Genomic DNA, 18,954 nt, shown 5'->3' with positions numbered 1-18,954 from the left:
CATCAGAGCGACTAAAATTCTAAAGGTTTTGATACAAAACAATAACAAATTTATGAAAAAATGGATCTAACCCCTATTGACAAATGAGCTCTTCAGACATGTCAGAAGAGTTTGTTTGCAAAATGGGTTAGATCCACTCCTGGAAAATCTTTATATTTATTCTCCCATATTGCAATATTCTTATGCGAAACTAAATTTTTCATGATACCCTACCACGTGAACATAAAATTGGGTATAAAAGAAATCTACCTGTCTTCATATGTTTTTAAGTATTCTTTAAAAAAATCCTTTGTGGATCTAACCCCTTTTGCGAACAAACTGAAATGGATCTAACCCCTTTTGAAAAAAGTGATTTTTCTTAGTCATTTTTGTTCACTTTTTAATGGGAAATTCAAATTTTCTTTGGTATCATCTTATAGAGCTACCAAAAGTCTATACATTGAGACAAAAAAAAAATCAAATTTGATGAAAATGGATCTAACCCCTTTTGCTATTGAGCTCTTCGCATACTTAAAACTGCAGTCTTAAGAATTACCCCCCCCCCCCCAATAAATAAATGAATAAAATTTACCCAAAAAGTTTCACGACCAATAAAAAAAAGGAAAAAAAAAAAGATCTTGAAGAATGACAAAATTCAGAGCGCTTCTGACAAAAAATAGACAAATTGATTTGTTATTTTGGGAATTTTTTCGAATTTGAATAGTAAAAGCATTAATTTTAGAGCATTTATGACGTGAATGGAATGCATTATTCAAAACATAATAGATTCAACAATCTTTTTTTCCTTTGTGGTCGAATTTTTTCTTTTTGGAGGGGGGGGGGGGGTGAGCGAATTTCTTGAGCTTCAGTCCCACCCCCCCCCCCTAGAATTTCGCCTGCAAACTATTGAAAATTATTAATTTATGAAATTCATGCAGGATAAAAGCGCAGTTCAGTCGAGTATGTCACTTGTATACGATTGTGTTTTTTACGAGCAATACTTATCCTATCGTTGAATTTGATAAAACTGTTATTGATACGTATCTCTTAAAACCCTCTTTTAATGCGAAGGGTAGACTTTTCCTTCAATAGACCATAGAGCTATTAACATGAATAGACTTAGACATCGACATGGCCTTTGTTCATACCTGATACTATTAATGATACACATCGTGGGAATAATTACAGCTTGAATAAACAGAGTACCTATTCTCTTATCTTCTGTTTGGCTTTTAAAACTAACAATTTCATCATGAGTAGAACAAAGCCACGTTGCTTTGACCTGGACCCTCCTTTAATACACGTGGCATATTTTTCCATAAAGTATCATATCTTCTTGGCGAGTTGATGATTTATTTTCAAGACTCAAGCTACCAGGTATCACGAGTATTATTTGCTGTGAAGCGAAAAAAAGGCCTTCCTCCAGTTTTCGATTCGACGTTTAAAAGACTATATAGTTTCAGCGCGGTTTACATAACTACAGTCACACAAATATGGAGTACAGACAATTGTTCATAGTTGGTTTCATGCTAATGTGCCTGGCAATTCCCGTCTTCACTGACGACGATGTAGAAATTGAAGTTGAGGACGAGGGCGATGATGACAAGAAAGATGACGTCGCGGCTATGCCCCCTCCCGAGATCGAATGGGAGAACATCAAGGAAGTCGAGAATTGTAAGAAGAGACTGTCTAACGATGACAGCGCCGGGATTCATTTTGTTGGAAAACTGGAATCAGACGGCTCCGTATTTTACGACAGGTCAGACAGATTGATAATTTTGAATTTTGACGGATGATGTTCCAGTAAGAAAAATATATAAAATCATTACTGTTGCTGAACACTTTTATAAGTACTGTATATTTTGTATTATACGCCCATGATGCATGTAGGATTATATTCTTTTCCAGTGATCGAAACTGAATAGAAATCACGCGAACCTTGAGTTTTATCCTTTAATAGAATCATTTCCTGAATACGAAAATAAATGTCGTCTTAGCATGGCTAGTATATCTCCATGAATATACATACATTTAGCATATATTACAATACACTATGTTATTATGAAAGCATTGTGTTTGTATAGGCCTATATTGCGTGGAGTAAATATCGGGAATGTTTTGCGGCAATAATTATTGATGAGGGCAAAGATCGATCAAATAAATTAAAGGTTATTGAGGTTTGAGCTTTATATGCAATAGTTTAAATTCGCTTTGTCTAAACCCGACAGGTCCAATTCACACTTATGCCAGGATGGCAATACCAATATCAGAATTATCTTTTTGACAATCAGTTCAATCACCACTTCGTCTAATACCAATTGATCATTTAATGTCCACCATTTCCACATTTTGTTAAAAAAAAACAGATTAGAATGGGGTTCCCCAGAGTAAAAACATTATAATTTAAATATATAAACAAAAAATCAGACGAACAAAACACTGAAAATTTGATCCAAATTGGTCAAGGAATAACACTGAGTTAAACATTTTAAAGGTTTGCTCTATTTCGGTGAGACAGTTCTGTGCATGCTTTATGAATATATATGAGCAAACCGACAGGATCTCCACTTGTTCTTTTGTATTTAATCAAATGAATTTATGTTTTATTCAATGTTCTCCTCCAAAATTGAATAAATTGGAGTAATTGATTTAATGCATTAGATATTAATTCCTGCAACTTATTTATCATGAGGGAGATATACCATTCTCACATTATGAAAACTGAAATCATCAAGATGTCATGTATTAACATAACAAAAGTGAAAATGAGGATGCGACATCATCAGCCTACCTAATGAATATTCATGACGATGTGCATATAACTGTTTTCACAAAATATTACTAAACTTTAAAATGCAATAACTTAGTTATTTTGTGAAAGATTTTGATGAAATTTTCAGCATTTTGAAATGTTACTCTACTCATTTAGATGTAATTACTTTCAGCCCGGAGTTCCCGTTCAAGTACATACTGTATATCCACAATAAAACAAAGCAAGGATTTTGGCAAGAGAAATCATATCTTTCTTTTGAATGCTTTCTGTCTTAATAGTCGTGAGGGTAACGTGAAGGATGACTGGACATCGTTTCCGATGGGAGTCGGTGAGAGCATCAAGGGACTCGAACTCGGTATCATAGGCATGTGCAAGGGTGAAATCAGGAGGATCGTTGTCGAACCAGACATGGTGAAAAACGGACGAAACGTGTTCGATCCCGAAGGTAATTCACAATTGGCGTATCTCGCCTCAGGGGCAGGTTGATGCCCCCCGATTTCTCGATCTCTCCCTAGCTTCACCATCTCCCCCCTCTCTATCTCACTGTCTATCCCCCACTCACTGACCCCTCGATCCCTCTTCACAGCCCCCCTCTCTCTCTCCCAAACTCCCTCTAAAATAGCAAGTACCCTGATTGAAACTTTGATTAGCAAGTGGGTCACGCAAAGACTATATAGCACATAACAAAACTTGCAGTTTCGAGAGCCTCAGGCCTTCGGTTATGTCCGTAAAATCTAACCATCTAATCATCTTTCTATCTACCAACCTCCCTCTACCTACCTACCTATCTATATGTCTATCTATCTATCACCAATCTATCTATCTATCTATATGGTTTTTTTCTTTATCCTATTCGATCAGATGGTGTGATCCCGCGTGGGAAGAAGTTGATCTTTGAGGTTGAGCTGATGGAGATGGGTCCTAACTACGTCAAAGGATTACCAAATATGTTCAAGGTTTACGATGTCAATGCCAATGGTCAACTATCTCATGATGAGGTAAATAACAATAGTAGGTCCATGATTAGAATTATACGCAAGATGCAGGTACATTTGGAAAGTTCCAACACACCCGGGTATGATACAGGGTGTTTCTAAAAATAAGGTAACCGAAGTTCACAGGTCAGCTATATCAAGAATACATCAATTACTCATGTGATTTCTATTTTACATAATTGAGGAACTCATCGACTTTAATTTTAAACCGTGCTTGCGTCACAATTGTAATGTGTCACAGAGTTATGAACCTTTGAAGGCGAACCTAGGTACAAATTTTTTTTTCAAGAATTGGTTTAATGTACGTGCACGAAACCAACTTTGGTGTAAGTTTTTGGTTTCATCAGTTTTTCACAGCTAATTTTATTGAAATTTTATCACTTCTGCCATCTTCATGCGAGTAGATGTAAAGTTATATAGTAACCATGGTAACTAGTGTCTAGCAGCAATTTTGGTTGAACACATCCTTTATGATTTGAAGGCATTACGTTCAGCAAGAGATAGATATTCTTCTTCTCTTGCCGCGCCTACATAATAATAATTTGCTTTATTATAGCGCTCTATCAATCTGCGACTGCTCAAAGCGCTTCACAATTATTATATACCCGTTCCCTGGATTCATACTCGTTTTAGCATCCTAACTTGTTCAGTCACATTTGAACTATATACGGCGAGTCGAAAACGGCCGTCTATAACCACCCATATGAAGCGATTACAAAAAAAAGTGAAAACGGCTGTTTTCGCCTCGTCGTACGGCCGCCGTAGATCAAATGTGACTGAGGTAGGGCCTGTAAACCAACCACTATGACGTTTGTTTCTATTCCCAATTAGCACCTAGGTGAGAATGGCAAAGTGCGGATTCGAACGCCTTGCCAAAGGACTCTAGGGCATGGTGGGATTCGAACATAAGACCCTCTCTGATTACAAGACGAGAGTCAAAACCGCTACACCACTGCGCTTTCACTTCATAATCCAGCAATGTTTAGAAGAGTAGTGCAAGGCATACAGCGTCGATAGAGGATATACTGTGGAAACGTTGAAGCATTTTCGTGTAACTATTAGTGTTCATGAAAGACAATGGAATCAAAACTTACAGAAAAGATGGTTTTATCCTTCACAACCCAAAACCTGGGAAAAACAAGTAGGTTCTGTATCCTTCACATTGGAAGGACCCTACCTCTGTGATATCCCTGACAACGGTGACGCAAACAAGGTGCCAAAATAAAGCTGATCAGGTTTCTTTGTATATTGTAGTATAAAAATCACAACAAATCATGTATTTTGTTAATATTGCTGACCTTTGAACTTCAGTCACTTTTTTATGAACACCCTGTACCGCCGTTTTGATTGTTTTTAAAGGTAACACCTCTGGTTATCTATTCTAAAGCCCGAGTAAATTGATGTATATATTTTCTATGATCATGTGTTTTATAAAATGTGAGTATAGTGTAACTAATGATGTTGGCCCTAATTGTTATTTCATAAACCTCCCTTATCTCAAAACCACGACCGGTCAGTAGCAGTCATAAAGCAAATTTGCCAGGTAGCTAAAATAAAATAAATGACTAGTTACGTGATTTATTTCATTCAATCACAGGGACGGCGGAACGAAATTCCGTTTGGGAGGGGGGAGGGGCAAAACTAAAAAAGGGCACTTATATGTCGAAATGGGCATATTGGTGCAAACGGATATTTTCACCATGGGATTATCATCTGCGTGAAGCAGTTGTGTGTTTTGTATTAATTAAATTAAAGTATTAAAGTGACTGATGAATAGGATACATATCTCACCAATCGAATGAAAATTTTTGATATTCCGACCTGAAAACTAGACATTCTAAGCACTTTTTGTAACCAAGAATAACCAAGAACAAAATGAGTATCTTACTAAACAATAATTGATGCGCGAAGCGCTGGCAAAAAACGTGATTTTCTAACCTAAAATGTATTATGCTTTACTTCAAAAAGCGTATTTCATGATGAAAAAGAGCACATTTCATTTTGAAATAGGGCACTTTCCATTTTGAAAAGAGGGCATTTTTCATAAGGGGAATGCCGGGGGGGGGGGCAGGTGCACCCCGGTTCCGCCGCCCCTGTTCAATCATTTTGTTTAGGATATATCATAACCATTTTATAAATGGATATAATAAAAACACAAGAGTACCATAATGATTATAGTATTGACAATGTTTTATTGATGATCGATGAAGATAATAATGATGATTTTAATTGTTATTGTTACGATAATAATAATTGGAAAGATGCTTGACTTCAATACTTCTTAGCTTACATTGGAGAGCGGAGGAGGGTTTATATCGTAGTAGGATAACTGTGATGCTATACTCAGAAACACATGATTGGAAGAGCCAATAACTGCAATTTATTTTATATATTTGTTATGAATATTTCTTTTTTTAACATTGGGACATAATTGAAAATTTCCATGGCCAACCCAATTTACGGAAAGCTCGTCTGTAGAGAAAGACTAAATTAATTATCTTGTAAATACTAAAAATCTATTACCTGAATATTCCTCATGGATGAAAACGAATAATGATGCAGTTTTTGACGATGTTGCATTTTAAGCAATTATAGCTTACAGACGGTCACCAGTTCTGTTGCGATGAATAAATGCTTTTATTATTAATAATCTCACCTTTTATTCGACAGTTGAAAGTTTATTTGCTTAAGGACGGCACATTTGGACCGGATGGACCCCTTGTTGACAAACTCGCTCAAGAGGTCATCGATAAAGACGATCGTAATAAGGACGGAATTCTAACTTGGAAAGAGTTTTCAGGACCAAAACACGACGAGCTTTAAGGTGCTCAGCTCAGATCTGGCGAGCGTTTCATGAAACATGGAGTCGGTGATTCGCATCGACTATTTGTTATAATCTACTGAAATCATCGCATCTGATTGGCTGTGAGCTGGTTTGTCATTGAATATCACTGACTATTAGTTTCATGAAACACTCCCCTGAAATTTCAGTTCCCCCTAATCTTTACAACAGTATGCCTCAGCAGAGAAGAAAAAAATATCGTGATAACAAAGAAACATGGCGATACGATTAAGAAGTTAATTTCACCATCAAGAAATTTTGATAATGGTGATGGTAGCTAAGAATATTAGTGTCAAGTTTATTTCTGGAAATTCATTTATAGAGGGAAAATTACTATTTTAATTCTTATAACAGGAAATAAAACACTGAAATATAGCTACCAAGGTGATTTTTTTAAATAATGTACCTAATAATGATGATGATAAATAATAAGAATAATGATGATGATGATGAAATAAAAATAATAATAAATAATAATAAATAATGATAAATAATGATAATATAGTAGAAATAATAATAATAATAATTTGAGAAATTATCATTGTTCACCTTTCCAAAATTCCGGAATTGCTAAATCTATTCAGATTATTTTAGTAACACAATAGCAAAAGCATCGTGAGTCATTGTACTCGGAGAATAGTTCAAATTAAGTGAGATGCTTTTTAGAGAGGATATGCCCTTGGACAGGGTTTATTTATCCATTGCGATTTCCAAGTACTAGAAAAAGATTTGTTATTTTAGTTCTTTATAGTTTTGTCGTTGTTATTGGATTTTGGTTTACCCCTTCCCTGTCCCTGTGTTACCATCATAACATCATGTAAAAGAACGCTAGGGGAGCGTTTCAACACTTGTAACCTGACAATTTCCTTGATTCCGATTGGCTGAGAATCCTAGCCTTCTGTATAACTGTGATCAAGTTGCTCAAATCACTCTTTGTCAGATAGATCGCCCGACAAGTCATTTCATGGAAGGCTCCCTCTGTGTCAGTTTTCGTACTACCTACTGATCTGCATCCTTGGTAATAAAACCCCGGGGGTGGGGTACTCACGAAATAAGGCATACGGGGATGTGCCGCTGGAATGGGTCGCTTTTTTGGAAGAAATCTCTAAACATGGGGTATGGTTTTATGCTGGAAAATCCCTAAACATGGCCCCAATTTTTAGATACTGGCCTTAAACATGGGTCCATATTCTCCTCCAATGATTAAGGTGCAAATACGAAATGACCTTAAATTTTGGGTTATAACTTGGTTTTTTTTTCTTCTTTTTTTTTTTTGCTTGCTTGTCAAATTTTTCAGGGAAAAATGTGACCCCCTTTTGGAAAATTCTGGATCCGCCCCTGTAATACATCCCTAATAATGGGTACCTTTTTAGCCAAAATGACCCGTAAATATGGGTATGGGTCCGGGGGGGGGGGGCACTTCCATTGACGAGTGGATACCATGCGCGACCATTGGGCCTCGAAAAGTACCCTAAACATGTATTTTGCATATTCTGAAAATGCACCCCTTTACAAGTATTGGCGTGTGAAACCTTACCCTTAACAAGTATTGGAAACAAAATGATACTCTTGGCAAGTATTCTCTGAATTGACCCCCTAAACAAGTACAACGATATTTTTATTGTTGTGTCAATGTCGTCGGTTATACCTTTACCTGATTGTGTTTAGTACAGCCCCATCTCCATGCACATCTCGCGCAAAACCGTACTCTACACACGTAGTGTTGACTCTTGGGGCAAAAAGCAAATCCTTTAAAAACATATTAGTCTTAATTTTTACACCCTCGCAAATTTGATCCGTAAACACGTAGCTTTCCTAGCCAAAATATATACCCTTTTTTCATTATTTTAGTGTTTTTGACACCCTTATTACGTTACGCACGTAACGTGCCTTATTACGTTTTTTTTTGGTCGCGCATGGTATCCACTCGTCAATGTAAGTGGCCCCCCGGGGTATGGGTTTTGAACCTTAGCCGCACAACCCCGTCCAAACCAAATCTAAGTACCCCCCCCCCTACCATGTATGTTGATCAGCGTCGAAATTGCCCCATTTTCACAGGATGTCGCCACATGTCGTCTAATGGAAAAAAGGTCCGCAGTTTTCAAAACCATACTTTGGGAATATGAATAGCACTTTTTCATGTGTGACGCCTCACGTTGGGAGACGATATGGAGTAAATTTTATTCTCTAGTAAAAGAAAAAGATGCATGTAATTAAATTTCGAAATTATTTATGCCTTGACTGTTCGACTTGAGGATATCAAGTTTGAAACTATTATTACAAGTTCTAGATCAGCTGTGGTCCCGGGGATTAAGGAGATGTGCCCCTCCTCCCGAATTTCGAATTTTGTAGAGCAGCCTATGGTAGAGGGTCGTCTCTTCTCTCCCAATCGAGTGACCAACAAATCATAATATCACCGCACACTGACAGAATAGATTTCACTCTATCCGCCATTTTTGGATTTCGGTGTTTACATCATCGGTGGACTCCTCTCTGCGGAGCGGTTTGAAGCGGGTGGTTAGCAATCCGGGTTGGCAATAGCACAATTGACACTATCCTATAGGGAGAACATTAATTGGAAATGCTTATGCTGGAATTAGCGATTATTGCAAAAACATAATGGGTTATTCGGCATTATACGTTATATACTGGGCCTGTGCAATCAATACTTAAGGTTTTATCTTCCTTCTCGAAATGTACTGGAATGTTGAATATAGTTAATAAATCTTGTGCCATAGAAATAATATTGTGTCAGAAAGATTCTGTTCGTGATTTTGTTCAGGGTCATGAAGATTGTCTTTGCAGGAAATGTTGGTTAATCATGAAAATATTCTCGCGGACTTCCACGAACCGTTTATATTCGCTTACACTCAAACAGAATGTGGAATGGTGATGACCGGAGATACAAGACCAAGTCACAGCAGGTGAAGAGTAGCTGGGGTGAATACATATGCCTACTTAGGAGAGGGAGGGGGGGGGTAAATGATTTCAATTACAATATTCAATCAGGCAATATAGTTAACCAATGATGCTCTCCTTCATGTCACAGAATTTCTGTAAAATAAATAAACAAATAAAATGAACAGTAGCATGCAGAAGAATGATCAATCATCAAAACGAAATGAAAGTCAAAACAGTACGTTATTCTATTATTCACATTATTCTATTTAAAATAATTAGAACAACCACCAATATGTCTGATATAGTGAAAGCACAGCTTGGTAGGAAACAGACAAAAAGCTGAAATGAGTAAAGAATCGTTAAAGTTGAAAATAAAACTGAGTTAAACGACGCCATCTGGAAGACCTGACTCCCTGGGTAAAATAAAGATAAGGGATAATCATAACGTACATGTTATCACTGTTATGTGTAGTAGGATCAGCTGCGTGGGTTGACTACAGGTAAAGCAGGAGAGATTTCTCTAGATGAATGAAAGTCATTACGGGAAATATGATTATTTCATGTTCCGGCAGCAATGAAGGCCTGCTAGAAGTCTGCAAATAAATACCAAAATGACAACCCTGAATTAATAAAGAAACAGAGTGATTTCCCTAGGTATACAATTCATTATCATGGGAAATTAAAAATCATGTTCAGCGATTAAGGCCTGCTGGAACACAGCGAATGAATGCCTTCGTGACTACCCTGGATTTTTTTTGTATTCAAGTTTAAAAATGCATCAAATTCATACAATTATACAGTCATTATGAATACAATATAATACCACAATGTCAATGATGTTTAGCAGAATCTACCGTAAGACCGATAAAGGTTCCTGGGTAGATAAGAACATTCATAAATAAGATTGTATATGGAGGGTTTGCTGAAAGTTCGGTAGTAAACAATAATGTTTTCACCTGCATCAAATAGAAAATAAATATGTATCAATAAATCATTGGGCCTGTTTGGAATGCTGCAATTATGGGAGCCTAATTTCTACAAGCTCTGCTTTTTATTTAGGCCGCTCACTTTCATGACATTCTGTAGAGTACCTTGTGCTAAATACTTATGTGAGATAGTTAATTTGATATTGATACACTATGTTTATGAATACATTTGTTATGTCTATATGTTATTTGTTTTAAAAGTGGAATAAATGAAATAAACAAATAAACAAATTATGGGGTTTATAATATTGCGTTAAAACTACGTCCTCCAGCCCTGAAAGAGATATTTTGACGTAACAAGTTTAAAACAAATGCAATATTAAACAATCATCTAGGATATCTTTACATTTCAAAAGAAAAGAATATATATGTCGCATTGTACGGTATCGATATTGGTACTTCTGTATTCTTATGAACTACTTTTAAAAATGAAAAGGAAAAATATTAGAAGACAACCGGTAAGACCCGAAAGGGCGAATTAAGGGTTATAATTAATACTGAAAAATATTTTAATTCTGTTAGCAATACAGCATGGAGATCGTCATAAAAATCCGACCGAAGTGGCTACCTGAAATAAAGAGTCACTTTTTAATAACAGAATAAAAACTTCATGAAAATGACAGCCAATAAAAGCGAAAATGTCTATGCTTGGCAAATGACAGGCATCGATATAACGTTCAAGACGCATCCAGTCTAAAAAGAGAATGGTCAAAAGTTACAGGCTGTGGAAATCCACATAATACTACAAAAAGTTGAATTCTAAAATGAGACCTCTGCCTTAAATGTTGCAGTGTCACTGGGTTGCCGCCTAAATTGTCAAATTTGTTACACTGGTTAAATAAAAGCTATTACAACAAATAATAAAACACATTAGTCATTAGGAGGACCATTGGATGTCGACCGTCAATAAAAATACTGAAATGGGTCCTCTGGACAAACATTAAGCAGAGCTCGGTTGTACGTCCGCTACTAGCTGGAGTCAGCGGTGTAACAGGGGTCGGTGGCCAGGGGGAGGGGCAAGAGCCAAACATTTCCCGGTCATATCATGGTATGAACAGGCGTAATGGTGTGATGAGGCGACAATTTTGAGAGGGTCAGATATTGCGTATCGGGCAGAATTTTTCTTTAAAAAATGTTGCGAGCGAGCCAAAATGTTGACATTTTTAATACAAAAATCCAATTTTGAGAAAGATTTTTACATGATATCCAGAAAATAATATATTTCACTCTTCTCTCTTTCCATTCCCTTTTTTGTGGTCTGTACCCCACTGTGAACAGGATTCTTTGCGGCAGTAGCGTGAAGAGTACAAAAAAGAGGGGCGCAGTATGGCGTATGTGCTAAAAAGCTGCTTGATATAAGTCTAACCCTATAGCGAGAAAAAAAAATCACCTCTTCATGAGAATCTAACTGAGAGATATTTTTTTACATTACATTCAGTAAATAAATCATATCCTACACTTTTCCTTTGCTTTTCTTTCCTCCTTTTTTTGTTGTTCTTGTTTGTAGAACTTTTTGGGGCCATGGCCCAAACCTTCCATAGTCATATACGGCAGTGCTATGCGGTCGGGGTCCGGGGCGAAGCCCCCGGAACTTTTTGATATCAAAGCCATTTAAATCTCGCAGATTGCAGCTATTTTTAATCAAATCTCGGGTATATATAGGATATAGCTTTTTCACAACACATTAATTTTATTCAACCCAGTTGCGTAATGAACCAATGGTTTTGAGGGGGCAAAACATAGCAATGTTGGACAATTTGTAAAAAGTCGCCAGCGAGCAAAGCGAGCTGGGAAAAAAATGCCTATTGAAATTAAAGTCTAATAATGTGATAGATTTTTCCTTTACATTCAGCAAAATAATACATTTTATTGCTTCCATTCATTTTATGTTGTCTCCTATAATTTCTTTTATTTCCTCTTGGGTGTGGAACCAACCCCCCCTCCCGCGCCTGCACGCCAGTGATTGAACGTAAAGCTTAATGTAGGAAGGGTCCCTACAGGGGGGGGGGGGGGCGTTATAGAGCCATTTGAAGGTTATAGATGAAGAGCCCCTACTGCATGGGGTCTGGGACAAGCCCCGATAGCTTATTTGCATAAAATTTAGCAAGCTTATAGCACAGTATTGTATGCTGTCCGTCTTTCTTCCCGTTTTTTATTTTTTCAATCCTCGGAAGCCCGGTCGTGTTATTAAGTTATTTTTTTTCCCCTTTTTGTTGTCCAATTTAGTTTTTGACTAATTCCATTCTACCTTCGTTTCCCGTTATTGTTTGCCACTGTGTCTTATTTTAATTTATTTCCCATCGTACTATTGCATTACATAGGCCTATTTCGGAATGATTTATTCTTTCTCAAATTTTTCATTTCTGTATATTATATTTTTGTGTTTTGCTATACATTGTAACTTTTGTTAAATTTTGGAATGAAAAAGAATAAATGCAATCAAGCAAATGTTCTTCTTTCGTTTTTTTTCCCGCTTTCCTTCCTTTTCCATTAAAAAAAATCATCGTTTTCTTTTCACTTTCCCTTTCCTTTTCCTCCTTTACTTTTCCCCTTTCCTTCCCCTTTCCCTTTTTTACTCCCTCCCTTTTTTCCTTTTCCCGTTAAGAATCAGTATTACCTGCAATAAAAACTTCATGTTAACCAGGGCCTGTTGAAAGACAGCAAATAAAAGCTGAAGTCGCTATCCTGGGTATTAACTAAGATACATTGTCGATATGTTTAAAACGCATCCAGCCTGACAGACAATGATTAAATGTTACAATATAACATGCTATGGAAATCCACATAAAAGGAACAGTAATTTTTAAACGGGACGTCTGCCTTTATATGATGCAGTGCCACTCACTGGATAGCCACCATAAAGTCAAAGTTGCTAAATTGGGCAATTGAAAGTTTGTTAGGGCCACTTGAATTAATAAAATAAAGGCCCTGAGTGGCTACTAATTGATTATAACCCGTTGCCTACGGGAAAAGGATAGGCCCTGTACAAAGTCTATGGGGATTTTTTAATCTTGTGGTGAACGGGTTAATATGAGTCATTGTCAATATTATGCGTTTTAATACTCATCAAGCCTGAAAATAGAATGTATCAGAAATTGTGAGAAACGAATATGCACGCGAATTACAGCTGATAAATTAACCAATTATACAACCGAAAAATATATTTTGAAATTTTGACTATCCTGTCTTTTATCATCAACTCTCCTTTTGAAAATGAAAGAATTAGAATAAAATCATATTGTGCACATGTTAGCAGGGCATGCTGGAACACCGCTAATAAAAGCTAAGTTGGCTATCAGAGGGGAAAAAAGCATAATTAAGGGTAAAAACAATCTAAAAATATCCAAGCAGGGTCCCCTCTCCAGGAATACTGCCAATATATGCTGGAGTGAAGTGGCTACCCTTGGTAGATAAGAATTGTTATAATCATCGTTTGGTTTAGTCACGTCTACCCTGTAAAGAGAATGATATATCAAAATGAAATATGAATTTAGCTCTTGAAACTATCGTAGCGATATTTTCTGTACACCAATATCTCCATTGGTCATGGTTGCCATCATACCAAATATGGTGCCACTAAAGCTCTCCTGAATATAAAGGAAACAATATTATTAAACCGATGTAATATAAATAATTTATGAAGCAATAAAAAAGGCTGCATTTGAATATTATTCTATCTGCTGAATAAACATTAAATTATACATTTATAGGCATTTTCATTCGAAATTGCCCCCAAAAGATGCTCTTTGATGAAAGGTTGACGAAAAATTATTTGGAGCTCTTCGACGAAGGGTGACTTGATGTTCTTTGATAAAAAGGGTGACGAAGAGTGGTAGGCGAAAGATGATTTGTTGCTCTGTGGTGCAAGAGTGACGAAGAGTGATCTTATGCTCTTTGATGAAAAGGTACCGAAGGACAACTTGATGTTTTTTTTATGAAAGGGAGGCAGAAGGTGACTTGATGCCCTTTGATGAAAGGGGGACGAAGAGTAACTTGATGCTCTTTGATGAAAGGAGGCGAAGGGTAACTCGATGCTCTTCGATGAAGGGTGACTTGATGTTCTTGGATAAAATGGTGACGAAGAGTGGTAGACGAAAGATGACTTGTTGCTCTATGATGAAACGGTGACGAAGAGTGACCTTATGTTCTATGATGAAAAGGTGCCGAAGGACGACTTGATGCTCTTTGATGAAAGGGAGGCAAAAGGTGACTTGACGCTCTCTTAATGAAATGGTGACGAAGAGTGACTTGGTGAACTTTAATGAAAGGGTGACATAAAGTGATTTGATGCTTTTTGTTGAAAAGGTAATGAAGAGCGATTTGATGATTTTTTTATGAAAGGATGGCGAAAAGGGTTGATATTCTTTGATGAAAGGGTGACGAAAAGTTACGATGCTCTTTGATGAAAGGGTGACGGAAGAGACATAATGCTCGTTGATGAAAGGATGACGAAAAGTGTTGATGTTCTTTGATGAAAGGGTGATGAAAAGTTACGATGCTTCTTGATGAAAGGGTGACGAAAAGAGACTTAATGCCCTCTGATGATTGGATGACGAAAAGTGTTGACGTTCTTTGATGAAAGGGTGGTGAAAAAGTTACGATCCTTTTTTATGAAAGGGTGACGAAAAGAGACTTAATGCTCGTTGATGGAAGGGCGACAAAAAGTGACTCGAAGCTCTTTGATGAAAAGGGTGACGAAGAGTGGTAGGAGAAAGATGATTTGTTACTCTATGGTGCAAGAGTGACGAAGAGGGATCTCATGCTCTTTGATGAAAAGGTGCCGAAGGACTACTTGATGTTTTTTTATGAAAGGGAGGCAGAAGGTGACTTGATGCCCTTTGATGAAAGGGTGACGAAGAGTAACTTGATGCTCTTTGATGAAAGGAGGCGAAGGGTAACTTGATGCTCTTCGATGAAAGGGAGATAAAAGGTGACTTGATGCTCTTGGATAAAATGGTGACGAAGAGTGGTAGACGAAAGATGACTTGTTGCTCTATGATGAAACGGTGACGATGAGTGACCTTATGTTCTATGATGAAAAGGTGCCGAAGGACGACTTGATGCTCTTTGATGAAAGGGAGGCAAAAGGTGACTTGACGCTCTCTTAATGAAAGGGTGACGAAGAGTGACTTGGTGAACTTTAATGAAAGGGTGGCATAAAGTGATTTGATGCTTTTTGTTGAAAAGGTAATGAAGAGCGATTTGATGATTTTTTTTATGAAAGGATGGCGAAAAGGGTTGATATTCTTTGATGAAAGGGTGACGAAAAGTTACGATGCTCTTTGATGAAAGGGTGACGGAAGAGACATAATGCTTGTTGATGAAAGGATGACGAAAAGTGTTGATGTTCTTTGATGAAAGTGTGATGAAAAGTTACGATGCTTTTTGATGAAAGGGTGACGAAAATAGACTTAATGTCCTCTGATGAAAGGATGGCGAAAAGGGTTGATATGCTTTGATGAAAGGGTGACGAAAGAGACTTAATGCTCGTTGATGAAAGGATGACGAAAAGTGTTGATGTTCTTTGATGAAAGGGTGATGAAAAGTTACGATGCTTCTTGATGAAAGGGTGACGAAAAGAGACTTAATGCCCTCTGATGAAAGGATGACGAAAAGTGTTGATGTTCTTTGATGAAAGGGTGATGAAAAGTTACGATGCTTTTTGATGAAAGGGTGACGAAAAGAGACTTAATGCCCTCTGATGAAAGGATGACGAAAAGTGTTGATGTTCTTTGATGAAAGGGTGATGAAAAGTTACGATGCTTCTTGATGAAAGGGTGACGAAAAGAGACTTAATGCCCTCTGATGATTGGATGACGAAAAGTGTTGACGTTCTTTGATGAAAGGGTGGTGAAAAAGTTACGATCCTTTTTTATGAAAGGGTGACGAAAAGAGACTTAATGCTCGTTGATGGAAGGGCGACAAAAAGTGACTCGAAGCTCTTTGATGAAAAGGGTGACGAAGAGTGGTAGGCGAAAGATGATTTGTTGCTCTGTGGTGCAAGAGTGACGAAGAGGGATCTCATGCTCTTTGATGAAAAGGTGCCGAAGGACTACTTGATGTTTTTTTATGAAAGGGAGGCAGAAGGTGACTTGATGCCCTTTGATGAAAGGGGGACGAAGAGTAACTTGATGCTCTTTGATAAAAGGATGCGAAGGGTAACTTGATGCTCTTCGATGAAAGGGAGATAAAAGGTGACTTGATGTTCTTGGATAAAATGGTGACGAAGAGTGGTAGACGAAAGATGACTTGTTGCTCTATGATGAAACGGTGACGAAGAGTGACCTTATGTTCTATGATGAAAAGGTGCCGAAGGACGACTTGATGCTCTTTGATGAAAGGGAGGCAAAAGGTGACTTGACGCTCTCTTAATGAAAGGGTGACGAAGAGTGACTTGGTGAACTTTAATGAAAGGGTGACATAAAGTGATTTGATGCTTTTTGTTGAAAAGGTAATGAAGAGCGATTTGATGCTTTTGTATGAAAGGATGGCGAAAAGGGTTGATATTCTTTGATGAAAGGGTGACGAAAGAGACTTAATGCTCGTTGATGAAAGGATGAAGAAAAGTGTTGATGTTCTTTGATGAAAGGGTGATGAAAAGTTACGATGCTTTTTGATGAAAGGGTGACGAAAAGAGACTTAATGCCCTCTGATGAAAGGATGACGAAATGTTACGATGCTCTTTGATGAAAGGGTGACGAAGAGTCATCTGATACTCTTTGATGAAATGGTGACGAAAGGTAACTAGATGGTCTTGACGATAGGGTGATTAAAAGAGGCTTGATGTTCGTTGATGAAAGGGAGACAAAAAGTGACTTGTGTCTAAAAGTTACGATGCCCTCTGATGAAAGGGTGACGATTGGTGACTTCATACTCTTTGTTGAAAGACGAAGAGTGACTTGATGTTCTTTGATGAAAGGATAACGAAAAGGATTGATGTTTTTTATGAAAGGGTGACGAAGATTTGTAGAAAAGGGCGACTTTTTGCTGTATGATGAAAGGGCGACAAAAAGTGACTCGATGCTCTTTGACGAAAGGGATACGAAACATGACTTTTTGATAATCTTTGAAAGGATGACGAAATTTTACAATGCTCTTTGATGAAAGGGTGACAAAGAGTGACTTGATGCTCTTTGATGATAGACCTGCACCCCCCATAAGAAAAGAATGAAGGGGGGGGGGGAGATTTTGTCCCTGGTCGAAACAGCGTCATCTTTACCCATCCAAGTAATTAAGATATGAACGCATACAGGGAAAGGGAGAAGGAAAAGAAGGGAAATGAAGTAAAGAGCGAAAGTAAGAAATAAGAGGAAGAAGAAGAAAAGGGAAGGGCAAAAACAGAAAGGGCGTTTTTTGTTATTCCCCCTCCAAAATTGTGAATCTAAGAGCGCAAGGGCCCTTGCTCCTCATCTGGAAAATAAATAAATTAAAAAGGAAAATAGCTGTATTTTTGTGGATGCAGGGGGCGAAGCGTCCGCAGTCTCTTATTGGCGACGCAAAACAAAAAAAAAAACCAGAGAGAGAGAAAATGGTGCGATTAGAAAAAAGGGAAAAGGGAGAAATGGATGAAGAAAAAAAGTTAGTCAACGCTATTCTCAATTACAGTCATGGGTGGATCCAGCATTTTCTAATAGGGGGAGAAGATCTCATCAACATTTTTCTCGATTGCAGAGGTGTTGACAAAAAGTAAAATACAAAACAAAGGGACCCCCTCTAATAGAATTTCGGATCCAACACTAGTTCCCCCTCACCCAATTCTATTTTACCTCTCTATTACATATACAAACACAAACAAGTATACTTGGGGTAGGCACCAGTGTATTTTGTCAGGAAGAAGCAGGGCCGTAGATAAGGGGCAGGGGTGGAGGTGCGACACCCTCTCTAGATATCGTCAAAAAACGAAGGAAAAAGAGGAAAGAAAAGGGAAAAGAATTAAAGAAAGAAGGAGAAACGGGAAAAATAAAGGGAATGGGGAGAGAGGGGAAAAGAGAAAGAGAAACAACAGGAAAATAAAATGGAGACAAAAATAAAACTAATGACAAAGAGAGAAAGAGAATGGGTTGGGGTGAGGCGGGGTTGGAGATGTCTTGAGGTGACATATGAATGTGCCAGCTTAATTATATATTTGGGGTTGGGAAAATCTGTAAATCTGTTGGAAAGTGATGAATTGTCAATTCACGCAGGGCTGTGGTCCAACTGCTTCGAGTAGGCTTACGGTATCCTTGCTTGGCCTTGGGTTCCATCATCCTTGTCGAAATGTCAAATTATATTCACTCGCTTTTATCATAAGATGGACGTGATTTTGCGAAATCTATCTTTGCGAGCTCTCTGCGCCGACAGATACGCATCCTTGATTAGAAAAACAGTGATTAAAATATCCCTGTTTTACTGAGGTCTAAATCTAAAAAAAATAAATAAACTCGAGCTTTGCACTCGCATATAACTATTTAGGTAAACATCCTTTTCATCGTTACAAAA

General features: G+C 37.5%; 1 protein-coding gene across 1 annotated transcript; it reads left to right on the top strand.

Moving 5' to 3' along the window:
* The first annotated feature begins 1,123 nt into the window (after positions 1-1,123).
* LOC129270608 (peptidyl-prolyl cis-trans isomerase FKBP14-like) lies at positions 1,124-7,041 on the top strand. The gene is made up of 4 exons (XM_054907967.2): positions 1,124-1,738; positions 3,031-3,197; positions 3,614-3,750; positions 6,418-7,041. Exons 1-4 carry the CDS (start codon positions 1,473-1,475, stop codon positions 6,568-6,570), a joined length of 723 nt encoding a protein of 240 aa, XP_054763942.2. The 5' UTR covers positions 1,124-1,472; the 3' UTR covers positions 6,571-7,041.
* The last annotated feature ends 11,913 nt before the right edge of the window (positions 7,042-18,954 follow it).

This window comes from Lytechinus pictus, chromosome 10 (genome assembly GCF_037042905.1).
Source record: "Lytechinus pictus isolate F3 Inbred chromosome 10, Lp3.0, whole genome shotgun sequence".
NCBI classification, from domain to species: Eukaryota; Metazoa; Echinodermata; class Echinoidea; order Temnopleuroida; family Toxopneustidae; genus Lytechinus; species Lytechinus pictus.
This window is presented reverse-complemented; position numbering and strand designations above follow the sequence as displayed.